This window comes from Carettochelys insculpta, chromosome 14, assembly GCF_033958435.1.
Source record: "Carettochelys insculpta isolate YL-2023 chromosome 14, ASM3395843v1, whole genome shotgun sequence".
NCBI lineage: Eukaryota > Metazoa > Chordata > Testudines > Carettochelyidae > Carettochelys > Carettochelys insculpta.
Genome location: NC_134150.1, coordinates 15,539,063 through 15,565,597, shown reverse-complemented (window position 1 = coordinate 15,565,597; position 26,535 = coordinate 15,539,063). Strand labels below are relative to the sequence as shown.

General features: G+C 47.4%; 1 protein-coding gene across 5 annotated transcripts in view; it reads left to right on the top strand.

Moving 5' to 3' along the window:
* The window catches only part of CYLD (CYLD lysine 63 deubiquitinase), a 63,523-nt gene extending 38,208 nt beyond the window's left edge, over positions 1 to 25,315 (top strand). For all 5 annotated transcript variants that reach the window (XM_075008881.1, XM_075008878.1, XM_075008875.1 and 2 more), the window contains 5 exons: positions 1,216 to 1,348; positions 2,039 to 2,147; positions 19,614 to 19,732; positions 20,697 to 20,913; positions 22,198 to 25,315. In XM_075008881.1, the coding sequence (XP_074864982.1) occupies positions 1,216 to 1,348; positions 2,039 to 2,147; positions 19,614 to 19,732; positions 20,697 to 20,913; positions 22,198 to 22,382 (763 nt within the window). In that variant the 3' untranslated portion in view covers positions 22,383 to 25,315. The remainder of the gene's footprint in view (positions 1 to 1,215; positions 1,349 to 2,038; positions 2,148 to 19,613; positions 19,733 to 20,696; positions 20,914 to 22,197) is intronic.
* The last annotated feature ends 1,220 nt before the right edge of the window (positions 25,316 to 26,535 follow it).

Genomic DNA, 26,535 nt, shown 5'->3' with positions numbered 1-26,535 from the left:
AAGTGTTTGTTGTCTCCACTCTTCTCACAAAATAGTAGAAAAACCTGAGTCTACATAGACTCTATTTTTGGAGGATAACTTGCAGGATCCTGGCCCCCTGTACTGCACTGTTTCAGCACTGTGAAAATTAGTCTGCCTAATCAGTCTGTAGAAATTGTGAAATTAGAAGTACAGTAATTTGGAGCTCAGGATTTCACAGAGTGATGGGCGGGAGAATTAAGTAAAAACGAGGAGACTTGCCACTGCGTATGCCTGCCTACATGCTCCTCAGGCAGCGTCGGCTCCGGTGGCTTGGCCATGTCCACAGGATGAATGATGGAAGGATCCCAAAAGACATCCTGTATGGTGAGCTAGCCTCTGGCAAAAGACCTCCCGGACGCCCCTAGTTGTGCTACAAAGATGTCTGCAAGAGAGACCTCAGAGAGGTAGACATCGAGCTGGACAACTGGGAAGAACTAGCAGACGACCGCAGCACATGGAGGCAGGGGTTACACAAGGGCCTTCAGAAGGGCGAGATGAGGATCAGACAGCTAGCAGAGGAGAAGCGAGCGCACAGAAAGCACACTAAGGACTTGCTGCATCTCTTGCAGATGTGGTGGGTGTCTGGCAAGGACTGTCACTCTTGTGTGGGTCTTCATAGTCACAGTAGATGCTGTAAATGAAGTCCTCAATTGAAACTATAAAGGGTGCAATCCATAGTCTATGCAGACTGAAGGATGCCTACTATTCCTGCCTCTTAGGGTATGCCTGCACAGCAGAGTTATCAAACGTTTCTTCTGAATAGCTGGCATAATACATTTTGTAAAATGAGTATGCACTTAAAAGCAAAGGGCACGGTGTGAAATGGTTTTCTTCTTTGAGTATTTGTACATGTGTATTCCACTCATTGCCACGTGCACTAATTATATATATATATAATTAGTGTGTGTGTTCAGGAGTTTAGAATGGCTGTTTTTTCTAGCAGTCCCCATTAGGGGTCATGTGTGAATCTGGCATGCCTCATACACTACCCGTTTTAGGGGCATAAAAGACAGTGCAACCCCAGCTGCCAAGGGGAATAACCTTCATGTTCCTTGCTTCCTCTTAAATAGTTTGTTTGTTGTAGCTTTTTATAATTGTTTCCTTAAGACCGCTTTCTATATATAATTGTAATTATAGTTCAACTGTTAAAAATATATCTTCAAATTAAGTGACATTTCTTTATCTGTGTTTTAGATCAGCTGGTCAAAAGGTGCAAGACTGTTACTTCTATCAAATTTTTATGGACAAAAATGAGAAAGTTGGAGTCCCAACAATTCAGCAGTTACTGGAATGGTCTTTTATCAACAGCAGCTTGAAATTTGCAGAGGTTGGTATCAGTTGCTAAACTGACCTTTTGTGCACTAGAAAATATCCTTTTTAAAAAAAGGAGAAATGTATGTTGAATGTTCATTCATCATAGGAAGCGTGGTCTACTAGTACTGAGAGAAAATACATTAATGCTTGGTGTTGAGGGTACAGGACCACTGATCTTAGAAAATTGACACAATGCTACAGATTACCTTCTATAAAATCTCTTTAAGATGTTTTAGTGTGTCTCTGTCATTTGACCAAAGAGACTGGAAATAAAGCTAATGTTTTGCTTATTTAAAAACAAAGTTTTTGATACTTAATTTTTTTTGTTAATAGTTTAATTTTTAAAGAATAAGACATGATATCTGAATGTTAAAATTTTGCAGAGGCTAGCTGTTCCTGGGTGGGAAGTTTTTAATATTTTAATATAGCATTTAAACATGGCTGGTGCCTACTACATATGATGGAAATAAGCTCAAGTACCTTCTTATGTTTTAGAATTTTTGTGAGTTTAATGATGTGTTGTACATATTACATTTTTTTTCATATCTTGTTTGGTTAATGATTTATTCAGACATGTGGCCTGTTAGCTTTAAAAACACTAATATGATTTAGTTTTTATAAACCAACATATTAGGTGAAAATGATCAACTAGATCGTATATTTTGAAGATCTACATTTCACTGTATTTTGGGATTTTTGGTAGGCACCCTCATGTCTGATTATTCAGATGCCTCGATTTGGAAAAGACTTCAAAATGTTCAACAAAATTTTTCCATCTCTGGAATTAAATATAACAGACTTACTTGAAGACAGTAAGTATAACTGTGGTTAAGTGTAGCCCTGTGCCAGATTATATTAAAAATAGACTGATTTTTTTTGAATGAACTTTTGATTATTTCATGCTCGTGGAAATTATCATAACCAATACATTTTCCTGTAAATAGTGTGAATTCACTGCCCTCTAAGTGTGGGTAGTCTTGTCTGGCTTGCCCAGGGGGCACGGTGCTTTATGGGTACAGGGTGGGGAAAAGAGAAGAGAAGCTGCTGCCGAAGGGGTGTGGGTCAATGCGGTGGTGTTGATTCCATTCCTGGGACTGGAAGAATGCAGGGGTCTGAAACTGGGCAAGCCCTTTCTCCAAACAGGAAGCAAGACTACATCTATCCTTCCTTCCCTTGAGGTTGCAAAATATTAGGTTTGATCAGAACCTGCTGTGGGTGCTGTACTAATTACTTCATTAGTGGGCTTGGAAGGAATTTTTTCCCTCACCACCGCATTGGCCTAGGGAGAATGTGTGTGGGTGTGAAGTGTACACTTTTTCCACAACAGTTTCAAGGAAGGCTTTGTTATGGTGAGGAGTGAAGGGAGTTTAGCTATATGTCATAACTTATTATGTTACTGTGGCTCAGATGTCCAGGCAGGTAGTCCATAGGGACAGTGTACAGTGTCCAGATAAATGACTGGAGAAGGACTTAAAAAGAGGTATTGGCTGAAGGAATGGAATGGGGTGGTTTGGGGACTCTTATGAATGGTTTGGCAGGAAGCCAACTGCCTTTCTTAAAGCCCATCTTAACTCATGGGTCAACTGGTGGACCTGTGTGGACACGGAGGTGGTGGCCTGGCAGACACCCTCTGGGTAGTTACTGAATGAATATGGCATTACTTGTGTGCTTTTGTATTGTGTCCTCCCAGTCATCTGATGATAAAGTTGATATCTGATCAAAACCATATCAGATGTTCTTCTTCGAGTGTCCCCGTGGGTGCTCCACAATAGGTGTCGGGCTTGCCCGGCGCCGCAGATTGGATCTTCCAAGCAGTTTCTGCCGGACCGCGCATGCGCTGGCGCGCGCCGCTCCCTTGCACGCTCCTGGCCATGTGCGCGATCCGGTCCCTGCCAGTTCCTCTTAACCGCCGTCGGCTGCAAACGGAATCCGAACTAGGCTAAGGCCAAGTTAGCGTATTCAATGGTTTTAACTGTTTTTTCTTTAAAGTTTTCTTAAAGTTTTCAAGTTCTTAGGCTACTGCAAGTTAGCTGTTGTTTTTTTTTTTTTTTTTTTTTTGAAAAATAACAACCGAACAGCAAGCGGGACGGCATTCAGTCCAGTCCCAGCAACAAGCGCCGGAGGCCAGGAGCCTAGGGCCATCAGCCCTCCTGCTGCGGCAGGCCATCAGAGAAGGGGAAAACAGCACAGAGAGGGTGCTAAGTACCCGTTAACAACTGAAAGACTCACCAACAATGTCCTCTTCAGGATTTAAGAAATGTGAGTCCTGCTGAGAGGCAATGCCAGCGTCTGATGGGCACAGTCTATGCATAAGGTGCCTTGGGGAGTCCCATGTTACACAGAAATGCTCCTTCTGTGCAAAACTAACAGCCAGAGCAAGGAAGGACAGGGAGATGTGGCTTAAAATGCTGCTCTTCGACAAGGCCCTCCAGCCGGACGTGCTGGAGCGGCCGCAGCAGGAGGGACCCTCCGGGGCCCATAAAAGGAAAGCTGCCTCCCTCACCCCATGAGTGCAAAAATGGAGGAAAGCCTCCCCAGCCCGATCCCTGCCGGCAGCAACAGCGAGCGGGACGGGAGGAGTGAGCAACCCCCAGCCGCAGCAACAGCTGATCGGCGGCGGCACGGAGAGCCACGTGGAAGCGGCTCAGCCTCCGATAATCAAGCAGCCGCCCCGCACCGCAGGCAGGGTGGCGGCTAAACAAGCGCCGGTACCGGCGGCACCGCAAGCAGCGGCACCGACCCCCGGGGAACCGGTGGTGCAGAGCGCGCAGGCACACAGCCTGCAGGCACTGGAGGACACCGCACGTACGGCACCGCCCTCGCGCGTGCCGAGCACGGCGCGGACGGGGCAGAGATCCCCTACATGCCAAGGGGCGGAGTTACCTCCTCAAGGAAGGGGGAAGGCTGCACACAAGACGAGGCACCGCAGCCCCTCTCCAGACAGGGCTGTGGAGTTGCTTTCTCTCAGCCCTCCGCTTTTGTTGCAGACTTCAACCAGAAGGCAGGGGTCCCCCCTAGCCTACCCGGAGCCCCCTTCTCCATTTTTGCAACCAGCCTCACCCTGGCTGGGACCACCTTCACCCTTCCTGGGGTTTGAACCGCTGGAATACTATTCAAAATCGCTCTCTCCAGTGTCCCAGATCTCTCGACGATCTCGCTCCCCCAGACGCAGAGGGTATGCACCAAGGGAGTGGTCTAGGTCACCTTCCCAAGAACAGTGCTTATACTGCCATGGTCGCCCCTATCACGCGGGGCATAGACACCACCGGCAATCTACTAGGGAAAGATCCCCACAGACGATCTCGTATCCCCGAGGGCAATTGCGACCGGGGACAGAGACTCAAGCATCTCAGGGGGGACTGGTTATGGAACCCCGAGATTTTCCCTCGCAAACCTCTAGTGAGAGGGTGTACCATCACCAACAGGAACCGGAAGGGTCCAGAGAGGCGTACCCCAGTGGTTCCTTGCTCTCCTCCCCAGACGAGGCTACGGCCCCGGGGGACGTCCATCCCCCGGACGATCTCAAACAGTTTCAAGAGCTTTTTAAGAGGGTGGCCTTCACGCAAGGCATCCAGACAGCAGAGGTGCAAGAAAAACACCATAAGCTCCTCAAAAATCTGAGACCTCCGGCCTCCTCCAAAATAGCAATACCGCTTGATGAAGCAATCTTGGAGTCAGCCACTATGATATGGCAGACCCCTGCGACTATTCCGCCTGTCCACAAGAGAGCGGATAAGAAATACTTCGTGCCGGCGAAGGGCATGGAGTTCCTGTTCAGCCACCCACAGCCAAATTCCTTGGTGGTGGAGTTGTCGCAACAAAGATCAAAGACATCTCAATTCAGGACAGGGGGAACAGACAAAGATGCCAAGAAGCTAGAGCTGTTCGGCAGAAAGGTCTACTCCTCCTCCGCTCTAATGTTGCGAATGGCAAATTACGCAGCGCATTTAGCGAATCATAATTTCGACAACTATACTAGGTTAACCTCCCTCATGGACTCGCTTCCAGAGGACAAGAAGCCGGTGCTCAAGGCCATCGTGCAAGAAGGCTACGCGGCCTCGAGGACGGGAGTTCAGATCGCCCTGGACGTTGCGGACACAGCAGCACGTTCCACAGCTATGGCAGTGGTGATGCGAAGGGAGTCCTGGCTCCAGACTTCGGGTATACCGAGGGATCTGCAGGCAAAGATAGTTGACCTTCCCTTCGACTCGCAGAAGCTGTTTGCTGAATCAACTGACTCGGTCCTTCATTCCAGTAAAGATTCAAGAGCCACACTTAGGACCTTGGGGATTTATACCCCTCCATACAGAAAGAAAAAGTACTACCCTCAACAAAGACGGTACCAATACCAGCAACAGCGTCCCCAGTACCACAGGGGTTACGAGCAAGGGCGACATCAACAGCACCAGCAGTACAGAACTCCCAGGCGACGTTCACAACAGAGCCGTGTGTCCTCGGGGCAGGGCCAAAGGCCACAAGTTTGACACACAGATCCAGGGCTGCGCCATCGCTACCATCGCACAAGGTCATCCGAAGCGGCTATTCCACCATCGCCTCCGACCATTCTACGACCAGTGGCAAAGGATCACCACAGACAAATGGGTGCTGGAGATCATAGCCACGGGGTACGCCATCCCCTTCCAGTCACTCTCACCGCCACGACCTCCACCCAGGCCCCACCTCCAGGAGGCCTCCCATGTAGCGAGGCTCAAGCAGGAGGTAGACCATCTCATGCTCATAGGGGCAGTGGAAAGAGTGCCAGAGCAACTGCAAGGAAAAGGGTTCTACTCGAGGTACTTCCTCACGGAGAAAAAGACAGGAGGCTGGAGGCCCATCTTAGATCTTCGCGGCCTCAACCGGTACCTGCGCAAGCAACGCTTTCGGATGCTCACAATCGCCTCCATCCTTACAGCACTGGATGATGGAGACTGGTTCGCAGTCCTCGATTTACAAGACGCGTACTTCCACATAACTATCCATCCGGCTCACCGGCGATTCCTCCGGTTCATGGTAGGCAACGAACATTTCCAATACAAGGTCCTACCGTTTGGCCTCTCCTCGGTCCCCAGAGTCTTCACCAAGACCTTGGCAGTGGTGTCAGCCTACCTGCACAGACAGGGGGTATTTATATTCCCGTATCTGGACGACTGCCTGCTCAAAGGTGCCTCGAAGGGGGAGGTACTACGCATGATACGCGTCACAGCAAACACGTTCTCTTCACTCGGCCTGGTTATCAATCTGGCAAAATCAAAAATAGACCCCACACAGGACATAGAGTTCATAGGGGCTCGCATAAACTCTATTACAGCGAGAGTATATCTACCAGAGGCTCGCTTTCGGGCCATCGGCTCCCTCGTGCAGGTCATCACCTTCAGCCCTACGGTGACGGTCTTGACGTGCTTACAGCTGCTGGGCCACATGGCAGCGGCGACGTTCGTAGTACAGAACGCCAGGTTACGCATGCGCAGCATGCACCACTGGCTGGCGAGCGTATACAAACCGGCAGTACACACCGTTCACAGGGTGGTGTCGCCCACAGCGGAGGTGCGCAAATCCCTGCAATGGTGGGTAAACCCCAGGAACTTGCTAACAGGGATACCCTTCCACCAACCACAAATATCGGTTTTTCTCACTACAGATGCCTCCCTCATAGGGTGGGGAGCGCACATGGGCGAAGAGGTGACTCAAGGACTGTGGTCATCCACGGAGCGGTCACTGCACATAAATATACTGGAGCTCAGAGCAGTGTTCAACGCCTGCAGACACTTTCGAGACCATATACAAGGCAAAGTCGTCGGGATCAGTACAGACAATACCTCCACCATGTTTTATATAAACAGGCAAGGAGGAGCTCGATCCCGTGCCTTATGTGCGGAAGCAGTCCGCTTATGGAACTGGTGCATCGCCAACAATATAATCTTGAAAGCCTCATACTTACCAGGTGCGCACAATGTGAAGGCAGACTAGCTGAGCAGGCGTTTTGCACTCACGCACGAGTGGCAGATCCGTCCCGATCTGCTACGGCCGATTTTCCACTCATGGGGTTTTCCCCAGATAGACCTGTTTGCCACTCAGCACAACAAGAAGTGCCCACGATTCTGCTCCAGGGCAGGACTGGGATGGGGGTCCCTGGGGGACGCGTTCGCGATTCCGTGGAGGGGCCCCCTGCTTTATGCTTTTCGTCCCACAGTGCTGATCCACAAAATCTTGCAGAAAGCCAGGAGGGAAGGGGCCCGGATGATCCTGATAGTCCCAACGTGGGATCGACAGCAATGGTTCCCCCTACTCCTGCGCATGTCGGACCGTCCACCGATGCCTCTTCCGGTGGCGCCGGATCTGCTCACGCAAGCCCAGGGGTCCATAGTGCACCCGCACCCCCAAAGCCTGCGACTACAAGCGTGGTTAATCCATGGCTCAGCTCCCTAGAAAGCACATGCACAGAGAAAGTGCAGCAAGTCCTAGAAAGTAGCAGGAGGACTTCCACCAGGAAGACCTACAAGCAGAAATGGACTCGCTTCACGGCTTGGTGTTCTACCAAACAGCTGGCCCCCCTTTCGGTGCCTATACCTACAATACTAGAGTATTTACTGGACCTCAAGAGAGGAGGACTCTCGCTATCCTCGTTGAAGGTCCACCTTGCCGCCATTTCGGCGTTCCGACACGAGGAGGAAGGGCACACGGTGTTCGCCCATCCTATGGTTACCAGGTTCCTCAAAGGGTTGGTAAACCTATACCCCCCTCGGAAACCGATTCCACCTTCGTGGAACTTGGACCTGGTGCTTATCGCGCTAATGGGACCACCGTTCGAGCCCTTGGCCACGGTCCCCCTCCGCCTCCTTATGATAAAGACGACCTTTCTTCTTGCAATTACGTCAGCTCGCAGGGTGAGCGAGCTTGCGGCAGTCATGGCAACGCCACCCTGCACTGTTTTTTCCAAGGAGGCGGTAACCATACGGCTGCATCCAGCCTTTGTTCCCAAAGTTTCTTCTGAGTTTCACATTAACGAACCTATTGTTCTACCCTCGTTTTATCCAAAGCCTCATAACTCCAACGAAGAGGCGCGCCTACACCTCCTGGATGTGAGGAGGGCGCTAGCCTTCTAAGTAGACAGGACCAAGTCCTTCCGGAAAACGGATAGACTCCTAGTCTCCCTCGCTCCCAAATCCGAAAGGAGAAGGTCTCTCTTCGCAGAGAATCTCAAAGCACATTGTATCCTGTATAAAAATGTGCTACGAGCTCAAAAAGACTCCTTTATTGGCCACTCCCAGGGCTCATTCCACTAGGGCGGTGGCGGCATCAACAGCCTTTTTCAAGGGCGTTGCGTTAAAAGACATTTGCAGAGCGGCGACCTGGTCATCCTACGACACCTTCGCCAAACATTACGCCCTTCACAGGGTATTCCAAGAGGATACCCGTCTCTCGACAGCGGTCCTCTCGGGGACAAGCTGCACATAATCCGATTACCCACCTCCTATCTTGGGTTACTGCTGGGTAGTCACCTATTGTGGAGCACCCACGGGGACACTCGAAGAAGAAAGACAGGTTACTCACCTTAGTAACGGTGGTTCTTCGAGATGTGTCCCCGTGGGTGCTCCACTACCCGCCCATCCTCCCCGCTTCGGATCTCTGTTAGTGTTTTGCAGGGGCATCCGAGGCGGTTGGTCAAGGAACTGGCGGGGACCGGATCGCGCACATGGCCAGGAGCGCGCAAGGGAGCGGCGTGCGCCGGCGCATGCGCGGTCCAGCAGAAACTGCTTGGAAGATCCAATCTGCGGCGCCGGGCAAGCCCGACACCTATTGTGGAGCACCCATGGGGACACATCTCGAAGAACCACCGTTACTACGGTGAGTAACCTGTCTTTTCCTGTCTTTTTGGTATAGCCAGACAGTCCCCGTGGATGCTCCACTTTAGTTGTGTCTTATGAATGGAGATTTTTGGTAGCAGAGCCTACTTGGCCTGTGCATGCACCCTTTATAAATTCTTATGCTCTCTTCTATGAAGCTGCCTGGGTGAAATGTCCTCAGTTTCTTCTCAATCCCCTTTGGGCCAGAGGTGCCTGCTTGCAATATTCTTTATTCCAAAAAATTAAACTATAAGTTAACCTATTTCCCTTTTATCTCTTTGTAATATTTAAAAAAAAAAAGATTGCTAGATATAGTTGGATGACTATTGAGTATGTTTGATTCACTAGGATTCAAAAAGTACCTCTTCTGTGAGGCAATTTCCCATTTGTGGTGGATATTCCCACAGCTGACTGTCTTTGTATCTATGTATATCTTGAAGGTCAGATTATTTAAAAAAAAAAAAGGCGGGGGGAGGAGGAATCAAGTTCTGATGATGGATCAAGCTGCTTTATTATCGGCTGTGGACCAAGGGGCTGAGGAATGCTTTGTACATAGCCATCCCAGTACCATTAGTATCCTCTCCATATCAAATCTTTATCAGTGGAGATCACTAGAGAGGTAGACGGGCCTTGATGCTGTAGGGAAGCAAAGTCCTCTATAAAACGAACTTCAGTATCTGACCTAAGCAGAAAGAACTGGGAGTAGATCTCCAAGTAAATCTCCATCATGGACACACAAGCAGACAGCTTAAAGTCTCCAGGGGAGTTTCATGCAGGCTCTGAAAGTTGCTGAAAAGGTGAAGAGGAGTCAGTTATCAAAGGCAGATTCAATACTGAGTTTGGGTATGCATACCTAGACTGGCAGAGACACTAGTGCAGAAAGTTCTAAGCCTGTCCCTGGCTACTGGTAGCATGAAAGTAAGCAGTAGCAAAGAATGCTCAGCAACCTATGGTAACAATGGAATTGGAGTCAACTCCCTCCTATGCCATATGTTTGCAACCAGCTGCATCAGTACTGAAACCACCCTCCATAAGTTCTTGCTTGATTTCTTCCTTGATAACTTAGATACCCTCAGGGCTAAATATCTTTTGGAACTGGAGTCTTCCCTTAGGTTCAGGGTTGGGGGTTGTCAACATGAAGACTGTGACCCTTCTGTTATCTGTTGTATCCTATTCACCTTCCTACACTTGAACAAACTGAGCATGTCCCCCTGTTCATATTCTCCAATTTCAGTGCAGGGGTTCCTTATCTGTTGTGGGACATAGTGCTCTCTCTCCTATACTGACATAATACACAGAGAGAAATTTCATGTGATATGTCTCTGCCTATGCCACTTGGACCCTCGTTCTCCTTTCTTGGACTTGTGTGTGTTCTTGTTGTCAACAATTTCACTGAAATTGTCACGCCACAGAAAGGATCAGAAAAGGACCAATTTTCCAAAACCACGTATGCCAGAAAGAAGCCTTCAAGGAGCAAGATGCAAGGGTGAATAAAGATGTGACTTCTCTTACTAAAATTTCCATCTCACCACGTGATATAGCTGTGTGATATCTTCACCACCTTTTGTTGCATAATGGAACAAATCATGGACACACTGTGGATTCACTTTAGAGGTGCAGGAGCACCATCCTAAACTCCTTTTTCCCTTGCTCGTGGACACTGGCTGGCTTCCCCTGCTTTAAACCCCTTTCCCACCCCCTCGCCCTTAGTAAAGTGGACAATAGCTTACCATGTCCACAATAAAATGGTCTGGATAAGTGATGGCATATGGCTGTGTGTTTGATTTTTTTTTTTTTTTTTTTTTTGTCTTCCTGAAGAAGTCAGAAGCGGCCTTGCAAAAAAAAAGTTTCACTTCTTGTAAAGACTGAGACCCATTCATTCTATGAGTAAGCACTTCGTGTGAATTGCATCTCAGTTTTGACCTTCACTTAACAGTAGGCACAAAAATTCTAATCAGGACTTTATCCTGCAGCAGCTGGAGCAGGCTGAAACAGCATCTGCTGCCAATCAGAGAGCCATAGCACAGTAGCAGCAGAGTGTCCTGAAGCTCAGGAGAGAGAGCAGTCAGTGCACTTGAGAGAGGACATATTATAGCTCCTCACATCTGTGAGAGACCAAAAGGGTCCTGCACTCCATGCTGGAGCTGCAGAGGAGCTCCCTACAAAGCAGTCATTTTGTGGGCTCTACTCCCTGCTGCCTGGACACCCCGGAATCCAGGTCACCCACCCCTGCTCATCAGGGTCCCCAAATGTGGGGAGGGAGGGCAAGGACAATGTGCTGCTCCACCCACAAGACCCAGTTATTCATCCTCCCTTGACACCTCTTCTTTTCCCTGCTGCTTAACCACGGTCTGATTTATTGGTTCACATGTGTGGTGGGGCACACAAATCATTGCAGGGACTCGCAGCATATGACCCAAATGGGGGTGGAGAGGTCTGATAGCACATGCCTGTTGCTATGCTAAGGTCCACAGAGGACTGGTGGCAGAGGGACCTGGGTGGTGGGGGTTGGGGATACCAAAGCTCATGGGGGCTAATGTAACCCTGGAGACATTGCCCAGAATCCAGGTTTGTGTCCCAGAGTGGGTCCTCAGTGGTACCTGTTCCCAGGCACAGGGAAGCCAGGTGCCAAACCTCACTTATTTCACACGTGTGCATGTCTGCTTAAAAAACCTGTAGCCTTCCCACCCCCAAAAAACATTGCTTTTTTTTGAAAATAATCCTCCCTTTGCATCCATTCTTTTTCCTGCACCTTAGTCCTCTTTTCGACGCCTCCCCCATAAAAGAATTTCCTGTGAAAGACATGCTCTGATATTTATTCCATAAGGTTATTGGTTATGGTGGGGTGCACATACCATTTCAGGGAGGGAGGGAGGGGTCTTCTAGTACAACAGTTAAATACAGCGGAATCATTTGGCTGCCTGATCATTCATTCATGAAGCTGTTTTTCAAAGCCTCCCTGGTTGCTGATGCCTCTGCATTTGCATTGGAGAATGCCCTTGTGGGCGGCTGCAAATAAGCCCTGCTCATGATGTCAGCCTTTGCACTCCACGCTGTCATGAAAATTTCCCGCCTGGCTTCACAAAGGGTTATGCAAAATACAGTATGCTGGAACCACGGTGGGGACATTGGTTTCTGAAAGTTCCAAATGGGCCAATAGGCACCTGAACCTCACTTTTAAATGACCAAAGGTACAATCCGCCACCATTCTGCACTTGCTGAGTCTGTAATTGAAGTAATTCTTCCAGTGATCCAGGGCACCTGTGTATGGGTTCATGGGGCATGGGAGCAAAGGGTAAGCAGGGTCACACAGTATTACTGTAGGCATCTCTACATTGCCAGTCCTTGACTTTTCCAGTCTGGGGGGAAAAATATCATCCAGGAGCTTTCTGCACAGCCCAGAAGTTCTGAAGATGCATGTGTCATGAACCTTTCTCAGCCATCCCACATTGATGTTGGTGAAATGACCTTTGTGATCCAAGGCTGCCTGCAACACCGTCAAAAACTATCCCTTTCTGTCTATATACTCTGAGGCCAGGTGGTCTAGTGCGGTAAGGGGGATGTGTATGCCATCTATTCCCCAACTGCAGTTTGGAAACTCCTTGGCAGCAAAGCCATCCACTATAGCCTGTACACCTCCTATGGTCACAGAGATCCTGACAGATTGCTTTGGCTACCTGCACCACCATGGCCCCCACTCTAGATCTGCCCACCTCAAACTGATTTGCCACTGACTGGTAACTGTTGGGTGTTGCAAATGTCCTTACAGTGACTGCCACTTGCTTGTGAACAGTTAAAGCCAGTCTCATTCTTGTGGTTCTGCACTTCAGGGCACGGGGCCAGCAAATCACAAAGTTGCATAAAAATGGACTTGTGCATCCAAAAGTTCTTAACCCACTGCTGGTCATCCCAGGACTCCAAAAGGATGTGGTTCCACCAGTGTGTGCTGGTTTAATGAGTCCACCCCTCCGGCAGCAGTGCATCCAGGGCAGCCAGCATTTGTAATTTCATGGTCCATAGTTGTGATTTTTTTTTTTCTCCCCTCCAACATCATCATTTTCATCCTCAAGCATCACCTCAGCCCACTGCCTTCGTCATCAAAAGAGAAATCAGGTGACATCCCTGGAAGTTGTCGTAATGGCCTGTTCTTCTTCAAGTGATTGCTCGTGTGCATTCCAGTTTGGGTGCGCACTGAGCACATTCCCAGTTGCTGGAAGCTTTTTGCCCTAGCTGGTATACCTAGGGTTGGGGTGATGCCCATATATGCACTGCCCACCCCACCCACGTGCGCAGTTCCTTCTCACACACTGTCAGTTGCTGGAGGTCCATTCATTGTTGAGAGTTCGCTGGTAGCCTTTATTGTTTTTAATTAGTTGTAAATAGTTATCTTCATAGGTAAATAGTTCCTCTTAGCACCTTGTGAGTAGAGGTGGGTCTTTAACCGCCTCGGCGCTAGGGGATGCCTAGCTCCCCGGGATTTGAAAACTGTTCACAATGTGGCAAATGTATGCCCAAAAGCGACCTGCATAGGGCATGTTTGAGTTGCCTCGATGAGACTCACCTCTGGGAGCGTTGCTCTATTTGCAAGGCCTTCAAGCCCAGGACTTTCAAAGATAGAGCACAAGGGCTGAAAGTTCTTCTAATGAAATCAGCCCTGAGCCCGGACATTTCCCAGGTGAGAACTCAGAACGCTGCATCATTGGTGCAGAGCGCTCCGGCACCATTGGTGCCGTCAGAAGGTTCTCAACACCTAGCATCTCCTGGTTCCATAAGAGCCAGTCCCTGGTACCTCATAAAAAGAAGAGAGACAAAGAAGACAAGCTTCGGGGGAGTCCACCAGATCGCACCATGATCGGGGTCTTGAAGTGCGGGCATCGACTCCAGCACTAGGCGGGAGCCCATGCTCTTCCAGGCTGGCCTCGACGCTGGAGGCCTTTAGCGCTTCACAAGGTCTCCTGCAGATTACAGCGCTGCTACAAGCGCTGCACCGGGAGCCTTCATCGCCCTGTTCCGGGCACCTGGTCAGGCTCCAGGGACCCAAGCATGGTTCCTGACGCTGGTGAAACCCCAGCAAACAGTCGCCTCCCTTGGTGCTGTGCAGGGGGTGCCGAATGCTCAGGAACTGGTGGGAGCTACAGGACCCTCGGCACCACCATGCTCGTCAGCGTCAGATGTGCGTCGGAGTCGGACTCTTTTTTTACTCCAGCTGGCCTTGGAGTGGGAGTACGAGGTCATCCTGATGCAGCGGGCACTGACACCACTCCCGAGGCCCCTTAAAAGGGGAGTGGCAAAGCCCCTCCCCCACCCTGGGGCACCGCAATGACCCTTCTGGACCGCGTGGGCGATCCACAAGGCACAGGGGTGGGATGCAGGACTCCCGTTCAGCGCGCCTGGCACCCCTCCAGGTACTGAGATTGGCACCAACCACTGCTCTGGGAACCCTGTTGAGAGAACAAGCGGAGTCATCGGCATTGGCACCAGCAATGGTGCTGACATTGGCACTGGTGCAGTTGGAGGCGACCCAAGTGTGGGCCCTGCCCCTGCAGGCACCGGGAACTGTGGTGCAGTGGGCACTGGCACCAACGGAACCAGTGCCATCCTAGGTGCAGAGTAGCCCAGTCTTCATGGCATCGTACCAGAGACCACTAGGGGACCCTTCACCCCAGGCACTGAGCACAGCACCACAAACCATGGTGCCAGGGACTCAAATGGAAATGCCAGCACCCCCTTCTCTCCCCCCCCACCTCCCAACTTGGAGGGCATGATGCCCTCATCTTCATCCTCCCAGACGAGGCATTAATTGGATCCTCTGCATTCCCCGTACTGGAGAATGGAGAAGCGTATGAGCAGCTGTTGAGGAAGGTGGCCCAGAGTCTGGGGGTGCAGTGGAAGAGGTCAGGGATGAAATAGATCCTGTTACAAGCATCCTCTCAACGTCTGGACTGTCCAGGATGGCACTGCCCGTTATAAAGATAATTGCCAACACAGCAGAGACAGCATGGCAAACCCCGGCCTCAGCCTTGCCCACGGCTAGGAAAAATGAATGCTGGTATTTTGTGCTAGCACAGGGAAATGAACATCTGTATATGAACATGCTCCCCCCGTCTCCCTTGTCGTGGATGCTGTGAACAATAGGGAGAGGCAGCGGGTTCAGGGGCCCTTCCCTAGAAACAAAGATGCCAAAAGACTAGACCTGTATGGTAGGAAAGGTGCACAGGTGACCTACAGTTGAGAATCGCCAACCAGTAGGCCATGGTTACCAGGTATGCGTACAACATGGCCAGCTCCATGGACTGTTTCGCTGAACTGCTCCTGCCAGACAGACACCAAGTCGGAATTTACGGCTTTGGTAGCAGAGCATAGACTCATATCTAGAGCAGCATTGTAAGCTCCCCTAGATGCAGCCGAAGCGGCCAACAGGGTCGTGGCCTCAGGTATAGCCATGAGAAGGGGGGCATGGCTTCAAGTCTCGGGACGCACCTCCTGTGAGAAGCAGTCCATTCAGGGCCTCCCTTTTGAGGGCCCCTCTCTATTCTCAGAAAAAAAACTGACAAAAGACTTCATAGCATGAAGGACTCATGGACCATGCTACGCTCACTGGGTCTATACACACCAGCAACCCAGAGGCCCTAGCTCAGACAGTGTCCAAAACAGCAATGGGATGGGAACAGGAGAAGGGTCCATCGTAATAGGAGGTGCCAGGTTTGCCAGACACAGAACCAGAGCCACCCTAAACCCCCACTGGGGTCTAAACACCAATTTTGATGAGGTGTTCGGGAGCGACACCCCAGCCACCCCCACAGTTCCAGCTTAGTGTTTTCATTCCACCTGTCCCCATTCTACCATGCATGGTGCAGCATAACTTTGGACCAGTGGGTCCTCTGCACGGTAGGAAAGGGATATGCTATCCAATTTTCTTCTTACCCCACTTCGCAACCCTTTTCCCCGTCCCTCTTCAGGGACCCCTCTCACGAGATGGTTCTCAGGCAGGAGGTAGGAGCCTGAGAGGCTATAGAGGAAGTTCCCCAGGAATTCTGGGGACTGGGATTTTATTTCTGCTATTTTCTAATCCCGAAAGTGAAAGGGGGGCTACAGCCAATCTTGGACCTGTGAAACCTGAACAAATTTGTGAACAAGATGAAATTTTGTATGATATCCCTGGGCATAATTATCCCAATGCTGGAACGAGGGAACTGGTTTGCCGCTCTCGACTTACATGTTAGGTCCTCTACTAAATGAGGCGAAGTCTGTGCTAGTCCCGACTCAAATCATGGAGTTCGTGAGCGCACAACTAGATGCAGAGCAAGCCAGGGCCTTTCTGCCAAAGAGCAGGGTCCAAGCTGTGGTGTCTTGCATCCAAGATCTAATAAGGTTCCCAACCATAATGGCCAGGGGATGTCTCAGACTGTTGGGCTACATGATGGCATGTACGTTCGTAGTCCAGCGTGCCAGGTTACAAATGCGCCCCTTTCAGCTGTGGCTTGCCTTAGTATACAGACTTGTCAGGGACAACATAGACAAGTTAGTCACAGTCTCCCCAAGAGTGTTAACGGCATTACACTGGTGGCTAGAAGCTGGGTCGGTCTGCATGTGAGTGCCCTTCAATCCCCCCGCAACCCTCCCTCTCCCTGGTCACAGATACCTTGGATATGGGCTGGGGGGCACACTTGGGGGACTGCGAGATGCAGGCCCTATGGAGCAAGACCAGCGCTCAGCTCCACGTAAACATGCGAGATCTCAGTGTGGTTCTGCTGGTGTGCGAAGTGTTTCAGAACAAACTGAGGGGGCATGCGTCGCAGTCAGCACAGACAACACAATGGGAATGTACTATATAAACAGACAATGGGGTGCACGCTCATTGCACCTGTGTCTAGAGGCCCTTGCGCCTTGGGACTTCTGCATCCAGCACCAGATTCTCCTGAGGGTGTTCTACCTGCCTGGGGCTCACAGCTTCTTAGTGGATCACCTTAGCAGGTCCTTCATGGACCATGAGGGGTCATTACACACCGAAGTAGTGAATTCAATTTTCCAGAGGTGGAGACGTCCCCAGGTAGACCTCTTCGCCACACATCTCAATGCGAAGTGCAGGACATTCTGCTCTTACCAGGACTGAAGCCCAGGCTCTTGGGCAGACACTTTCAGCATTCGTTGGTTGGGTCCATTGCTGTACACCTTCCCACCGATACCGCTAATCCACCGAACACTGTTGAAAATTGGGTTGGACCGAGCATCAGTTATCCTGGTTGGCCCCAGCCTGGGCTTGACAACACTGATGATCGACCCTCTTGGAGATGTCCACTCATGCCCCGGGGGCACTTCTGCTGCGCCTGGACCTGCTGACACAGAAGGAGGGGAGACTGCAGCGTCCCAATATCCAAGCACTGCATCTCACAGCATGGAGGCTCCATGGCTGAGACCCGTCCAGCTGGCCTGCTCCGAACCTGTTGAGGAAGTATTGCTGAACAGCAGAAAACCCTCTACGAGGGTAACCTATGTAGCCAAATGGAAAAGGTTTACCGTATGGGCCACCCAGAAGGGAATGTTCCCGGGAGAGGCCCTAATACCATGTATCTTAGACCACTTGCTGGCCCTAAGCCAGACAGGGCTGTTGCTGTCCTCCCTAAAAATGTTCTTGGCAGCCATTTTGGCATTTTACCCAGGGGCCGGGTGGTCCTTGGCCTTCTTAGACCCAGTGGTAAAAAGGTTCATGAAGGGAATAGAAAGAGTCAAACCATGGGTTTGGGGCCCCCCTGCCAACATGGGACCTTTAATTTGGTTTTGTTTAAGCTGATGGCTTCCCCATTTGAACCTCTCACCTACTGTTCTATGGTGTTCCTTTCCTACAAGGTGGCGTTTCTGGTGGCCATTGCCTCAGCCAGAAGGGTGTCAGAGCTCAGGGCCCTGACGGTGGACCCACTTTATATGGTGTTCCACAAAGACAAGGTCAGGCTGAGACCCCACCCGGCGTTTCTGCCTAAGGTGGTCTCCCCTTTCCACATTAACCAAGACATTACCTTACCAGTGTTTTACCCAAGCCCCATGCCTCCCCTAGGGAGCAGAGTCTACACACCTTGAATGTCCACAATGGCCTTCTGTATGGACAGGACCAAACCCTTCTGGAAGTCGTAGCAGTTGTTTGTTGCAGTGGCAGACAGGATGAAGGGGCATCCAGTCTCCTCTCAGCAGATCTCCTCCTGGATAGTGGCCTGTATCAAAGAGTGCTACAAAGTGGCAGGGGTTCCCCCTCCCCTGATCAAGGCTCACTCCACTAGGGCACAGGCATCCTCTGTGGTGTTCTTGCCCAATGTCCTGATCCAGGGCATCTGCAGGGCAGCCACTTGGTTCTCCATTCACACGTTCGCAGCGCATTACGCGGTTATGCAGCAAGCACGGGAAGATGCTGCGGTGGGCAGGGCTGTCCTGCACTCCTTTCGGGACTCCGACCCTACCTCCTAGACACTGGCTTGCATTCGCCCAAATTGGAATGCACATGAGCAATCACTCGAAGAAAAGACAGTTACCTGTTCTGTAAGTGGTGTTCTTTGAGATGTGTTGCTCATGTCCATTCCAAAACCCTACCACCTTCCCCTCTGTCGGAGTAGCCGGCAAGAAGGAACTGAGCGGGGGGTGGGTCAGGTGGCACCTTTATGGGCGGCCATATGGGTGCCACTCCAGGGGGCGCCGCACTGACCCTAGGGCTACCGGCTAGGGCAAAAAGCTTCGAGCAACTGGGCATGGACTCGGCACACACCCAAATTTGGAACAGACAGGAGCAATGCATCTCGAAGAACGCCAGTTACAGAACAGGTAACTGTCTTTGCAATGACTTGAAGCATTTGGGCATCCATGCTTGCACTCGTGGTGTCAGAGAAAATGGTGCAATATCCCATTGTTTTTTCACATGGTTAGTGGGTACTCTGAATTCATTGCGTTCTGCAACAGTGACATCAAACACTCACAAACAACTGGAGCAGTTTTTTCCCCCAAGCCCCAGTGGTACAAAACCCGCAGAATGCAACAGGGCTAAGGCACTGTGGGATAGGTACCCACAATGTATTGCTCGTGCAGTCGAGCTTGGATAAGGCAATGGAGAGGCAGTAAGTCAACACAGAGAAATAGTAAGTCAAATTACTGGAACATCTGTGGACAATGAACTTTTGAATTTATAAGATTGAGGTTAAAAAGTCAAATTTATTAAAAGTTGATTGTATAGTAGACACAGCCTATATCAGCTGTATTTCTGAGATTAGGACTTAGTCACGCTCCCTTCACTGGAGAGTAGTGGAACAGCAAAAATTAATACTGCAGTGAATAATGATGGGGACTTTGATTTTTGTGTTTCTTTATTTGGTGGTGATGTGAACTGTGGGCTATAATTCTGGGGAAAAAATAGATTTGTCTCCATGTAAAGTGACCTTTTGTACTTTTTGGTAGCTCCTAGGCAATGCCGTATATGTGGAGGTCTTGCAATGTATGAGTGCAGAGAATGTTATGAAGATACTGACATTTCTGCTGGGAAAATCAAGCAGTTTTGTAAAACCTGCAACACTCAAGTAAGTGCTTTAAAAAAAAATTCTGTGTTTTTTATCAGTGTGCTCTTGGACCTGGTGTAGTATAGTACCAGAAGGCACAGACTGACATGTGGAAGCAAGGTTATAGGTAACGGGCACAATATAAAGGGCGCAGACTTTATTAACAAGATAAGTCTTTGTTGAGTTTAACAGACTCTTGATGACTACATCTGTTAAACAGCATGTACTGTAGTCTTTGGCGACTATACAGTCCAACCTGGTGAACCAACGTAAAGAAAGTAATTCTAGGCTTTGCTCAACAGGAGAACACCTAATAGTAAAAGCAGATAATTAATACTTTTCATTTGCTGTGTTGCTGATTCTGCTTGGATAGTAGTTGAGTGAAAGTCACTGTCTGGTTACTGTTAGACCTACTAAATTATCATGGTATTGATCAGGTTCCCAGCGGGCAGATGTCCATTTCCAATAAGAGTCGGTGGTGGTGGTGGTGATGATGATGATGATTTTAGTTAACTCTGGGGTGAAGATGCATGCAAAGACTGGAACAGGTTTGGAGACTAAACTCTCTGACCTCTTCAGTAGGCTTCTCCATGACAGAGTGGAGCCTAGGAGGGATGCATGAAATTGACTTATCATGGGTTGACATTTGATCCCTGTACTCCTTAACCTTGCAAGGAGTATGGGAGGTCAGGGGGAGAGTTTCTCCCATTGACCTTTCTCAGTGAGGACAGCCAGATTAGTTGATTTGTAGATAAGCGCATACTAACAATGCAATTGCCGTAGCTGGAATTGTGTATCCACAATCAATTTCACAGTCTGGTATGTGACTTCATTCTCTTGTGCTTGCTGTCAGCATGATGTTTGGTCTTTCAGAGGTGTGTGTGTGTGTGTGTGTGTGTGTGTGTGTGTGTGTGTGTGTGTGTGTGTGTGTGTGTGTGTGTGTGTGTGTGTGTGTTAAACTTCTGAAATATTGATGTAATCCTAGGTTCACCTGCATCCCAAGAGACAGTGTCATAAATTCAATCCAGTGTCCCTTCCTAAAGATCTACCAGACTGGGATTGGAGACATGGATGTATTCCTTGCCAAAAGATGGAATTATTTGCTGTTCTTTGCATAGAAACAAGCCATTATGTAGCTTTTGTCAAATATGGGAAGGATGACTCCGCTTGGCTCTTCTTTGACAGCATGGCAGATCGGGATGGTATACCTTTAATTTTTTTTTCTAATAGACTGTCACCTTTAAGCAATGTAATAGCTCTTGTAATATTACAACTTCTAAAGTTTTCCTATACCAGAACACACATCTTTTATATGTCATAAGGCTTGAAGAGAATTTTTTTAAATGCCAAGCCACAGAAATTTCTAGTTTTTGTTTAGTTTAAGTCCACTGGAATATAACGATTTAATAGTTATAACTATATAATTATAATTCTAAATATTAAAATTATTATATAATTATTATAATACAGCTGTCATTCTGACTTTTTTAACTTATCCAAAAATCTCAAGCTTAAGCTATTCAAACAGAAAAACTACATTTTTTTTTTTTTTATGGTTTGCACATTTACAGCTTCTAAGTGTTCTGCATTTGGCACCGTTTTAACAGCTCTAATAATGATATATGACAGGTTCTTGCTCCTGTAGCTATATTGCTTTGGCAGTGCTAACAAGAATAAAAAGGCACAAAAGTTAAAAGTGCATTAAAATACATGCATTTGACTGAAGGCACACAGAAGACCATCTGATTGGTGTAATTTTTCTACTATGAATGCATATTCCCATTGAATGCTGTAGCGTATCTGATAGCATCTCATTAGTTGGGCAAGTGGTTAAAAATAGGGTGATACTAGCTTTGTGTGGGATAGTAATGCTATTTATCAAGTCCTCCTGCTAGCTAGTGGAATTAATTTAGGAATCATGTTGCATTTGAACCAAGGTTTCTCAAACTTACTTGCACTTTGACCCACTTCAGACAATGAATATTACTTCACAGGCCCCAGGAAAGGGGCCCAAAGCCTGATTGCCCAAGTCCCACTGCTCCAGGCAGTGGGGCCAAAGCTGAAGCTCATGGGCTTAAGCCCTGCTGCTCAGGGATGAGGCCCTTGGGATTTGGGTTAGGGCTTGGGCTTTAGCCTGGGACTGAGCAAGTCGAAGCCAGCCCTGGCCACCCCATTCAAAGGGGGCATGGCGTACTTGGGGAACCCAGTGTTTGAGAGCTACTGATTTAAACAGTGAAATAATTTTAAACAGAAATAATTGAAATTTGTCACAAGTTTGTCATAAGCTCTTAAATGGCTCCTATGGAGTTACAAAAGCCTTCTGTGGCATATGTGATTGTTGGCGGGTGTTAATACTTACTTACTACAGGTATTCACTGTGTAGTAGCCCACAGTGACAGCTTTGGATTTGAGACATTAGAGGAAGTATAATTAAAGTTTAAGATGCTAGTCGTATCTTGTTTCTCTCCTTGTTTTCCCCCTAACAGGAGGCCAGAATGGTTTTAACATTCCACAAGTTACACCATGCCCAGAAGTTGGAGAGTACCTAAAAATGTCTCTAGAAGAGCTACACTCACTGGACTCCAGAAAAATTCAAGGATGTGCACGAAGATTACTTTGTGATGCTTACATGTGCATGTATCAAAGTCCAACCATGAGCTTGTACAAATGAACATTATACTCTGAAAGGAGAAAAAAACTGTATGCAAATTTCTACTGTTGCATTCACTATACACCTTAGTTTTGAGGCAACCGTTGCCGGCAATGGATGCTGCGATAGGGGAAAAGTTGACTGCTAGAGCAAAAAGGTGAATGTTTTAAAAACTACTTGTAGAGTTCTGTTAGCAAAATATTTAATAAGCATTTTGCACTCTAGGAAGTGTGTGTGTGTGTTTTATAAACAAAGTCTAAATGAAGTTGCTGAAAACTAAAGCTTTAACTTAAGCACATTGATAATATGTTGATTTTTGGAGTAAGTTGAATTGTAACAGGAAGAAACATCCCTGGTCCATTTAGAATATAAACCTACACTGTATACTTGCTCAGTGTATTTCTGTGGACCAAGGATGATTAATTTTTTGTTCTATAGCTAACAGTTGCCTTCAGGAAGGAATAGTTTTGGTGGTATTGAGGTGGGTTGTGGTTTTTTTTTGTTTGTTTTTTGTTTTTGTTTTTTAAAGTGGTCATTGCAATTGACATCCGTGGTCTTGTTAATCCTTAGCCGTCTACTGATATCAGGCATGTCTACTGTAGAATTCTAAATCTTCACAACACCCATAAATGCAAACTGCTCTATTCCATGAGATTTTTTCTCCTATTTTACTTGGATGAGCCAAACATACTTTTTATTGGATATGTGAGTTTTCTTCAGGGACTGGGACAATAGCGTCCAAGCATAACCAACAGATGGAAGTGTCCCTCTCTCTCTGTTTTTCTTTTTTTTTTTGGTGGAACATAAGATTAAATATATATAAATGTTCAGATGGCAAGCAAACTAATGTGGCTTATTGCCTCAGGGAGTGTTGTTAAAATGTAATATGTAGTCCTTAGTAAAATGAAGTTGATAATTTCGTACAGCATACTGAGCTGCTATATGTAATTTGTCATTGTTTGGAATGGTTAACAAATGTTTATATTTTAACATCAGGAAAGATACAATTACAAATTTTAAAAAATAGGATTTTAAATATTTTACTTGGTTCCTGGTACATATGAACAAAAATGATTTACACTAGTTTTAAAAACATCACTATAAGTTATTGATATTTTGTGACTTGAAGTTGATTCTTACTTGCAATGGAATTCTATTGTATTAATTGCCTTTTAGCTACTTCTGTCTAAACTGTTTTTAAAACTGTTTAGAAGTGTTATGTGAATAGCAAAATATGGATGTGAGAAATAATCATAGGTCATAAACTCTATTATTGTGGGCTGTAGCACATATTTTCAGATTTTAAGAGCTCTTTTACATGAGTAAGTGCCTCTTTGGGATCTTCTTCATGTGGAAAGGGTGAAGAACAGATGGAAAAGTACACTTTCATTTTTAAAATAAAAAATCCAATCCCAAAAAAACTTACCTTCAGAATATTGTAAAAGCTTGGTTGGCTTCACCTGTTTGTTGGTATGAAAGTTAGGGGTTGGGTGAAGAAATGGTCAGAGTTAGTGAGATGCAGGGGGAAAAACTGGTACGAAGACCAGATCATAGCTAATGGAAATTCAGGAAGAGAGCATATTTACCTCATTCTCTATAGCTGCTGGATTGCTGAGGAGGGGAAGGAGACTGCTTAGGAGGAAACAGGTATTTGGTTATATTTGTTGCTGCCCCAAGTAGATGGGTGGTTGTTTTTACAACTCTAGTGCCTGCCTCCTGATCAGAACTCTGGATGGTAGTGAAACAGAGGTTAGATCTACACTACTGTAGTAAGTTGCCCTCAGGTACACAACTCCAGCTACATTTGTAATGTAGCTGGAGTTGAAGTACTTTTTAAGACAAGTTACAACAGGGGGTTGACTGGAGAAGCTCTCCCATCAACTTGCCTTACTCATCAACAGTAGAGTAGAGGGGCCACCTGGAGAGATCTATGGTCACTCTTCACTAGACCTGTTAAATCAGTTGCTGATAGATTGCTCTAAAACCATGGATCCTGGCTGTAGTGTTGATGTAGCCTAAGTAACAACTTTGAAACATCATTTGAGGTGTCCACAAAACTGGAGAAAGCACAGAAGTGCACACAAGTGGTCTTTCTACAGACTAAAAACCAGTTCTTCATTGACTTACATTCAGTTCAGTTACTGGTTTGTCTTTAGCAAAAAAGCTAGTGACCATTTTAAGTACAGGTTAAATTTTAACAAATTATTTAGGCCCTCAAACTTATTAGCAATGGCTTTCTACTAAGCAGTGATGGGTGGATTTTCCAAGCCATGTGCTAGCAGCTAGATGCAGATGCACTTCTTATCATTTGCTCTGTTAATAAGTCCGATATTCAGGCACCTCCAAGGAAAACAGGAATGGCAAGCCACCTGCTAACATATGAGAGACTCAGACTGCATCTACACTGAGATAAATTTGAATTTAAGGCAGTTAGCTTGATATTACCAGGTGACTGTCTTCACTGAAAATACCATTAGCCTGTATTAGGGTGCACTAATCTCGAGATTACAAAATCGCAGTTACCTGACAGATATAGCGTCAAGCTTGTATTCAGAAATTCGATTAAAGGCCAGCATGGAAGCGCCACGTCCTAAAATCAAATTTATTAGCCTCCAGAAGTATCCCCTATCTATCCCACAAAGCTATGCATGCTGCACCTGTCTCCCAACTCCTTGCTACTAGCGGGAGCTGGGAAACTGACCAGGCTGCTTCACTCCTGTGGTGGGGGCCAGGCACCCCACAGCCTGGCAGCTCAAGCAGAGCACGGAGCCAGGCACCCAGCCACCGGGCTGCTAGGGCTGCGTGTGGTGCCAGGCACAGGACTGCTGGAGCAACATGGGGCCAGATGCCCATGGGCAGGCACCCACCCCTCAAGCATCCTTGGCCACCTGCGACTCCAGCCAGCAGGCTCCAGCAGCTTCTCCACCCGAGCTTGTGAGTGGCAGGGGCTTGGGGTTTTTTGTGTGTGTGTGGGGGGGTGGGGGGGGTGGTTTAGGTGGTGGTGGTTGTTTTTTTTGGGGGCGGGGGGGCAGGGGCATTATTTTCTGTAGTTTTTAAGGATTTTATTTTTCCCCAGATAAAAATAACGTGCTGCCTTGGAAAATGATAGGTAAATCTTATTTCTTCCCACCATTCTAATTCTACTAATTCCAGATCTGAAGATGTGGTCTGCCCCACGAAAGCTTGTCACCTAATAAATTATTTTGTTAGTCTTTAAAGTGCTACATTGCTGTTTTCCCCTTCTCCTCGTCCTACCATGTCTGCAGGCATGACACTGAACTATCTTTTGTTCTTCAACTGACTGCCACCATCAGGGAAAATCTGGGGGAAAAATTTTCAGTTGAAAAGTACAAGCTGGGATTCACAATATTTTGCAAATGTATATTGAATCAGGAAAAAAATCAGTTGTTTTTTTTTTTTTAAAGTTTTTCAAAACAAAACTTGATAATTTTTTTATTTTTAATTGAAACAGACTGTTTTAAAGAAACAACTTCAACTTCAAAGGAAATATTTTGTGTCCTCTCCCTCCACTTTTGAGACATTCCGGTCAGCAACTTAGATTTGTGCGGTCTTTTTAGCTGAAAGTATTGTTTTAATATTTAGAAAATGAATCTCACGGTGCTTCAAGTAAACCAAAACCAGAAGACATCCAACTGCCTCTTCCTTATAGGATAACTGCTCCTAGTATCAAAAAAGGAAGATCACCCACCTTTTCGCCCATGTTTATCCCTGCCAAAAAGAGAGAGAAATCTTATTTTCATAAATTCAGGAAAAGCTGCCCAAAATCCCTACACTGTTACTGTTTGGAAAGGTAAAAGAAATGCATGCATCACCATAATCTTAAAATTTGCACTCTGATTCTAGTTTGGTGAGGTCTTAGAAATAAGGACATTATTAAAAAACAACAGCATTCATTGCAGTGCTTCATTAGCATATCCCAAAGTGTCTCATTAGCATCCCCCTTTTGAAAGGACCCCACAGACTTGGAAATCCCTCTTATTCCTATATGTTGCGATGTATATTTTTGGTGATTGTCTAATATCGTGTTCATATACATTGTTGTGCAGTACACATCTGGCTAATGATGAACTGCTCACTTCTTTGGGATTGTATGTGAATATGGTTGTTTGCTATAGTTCAAAGTCCAATTTTGAAGAGTTAAAACAGGTGGGAG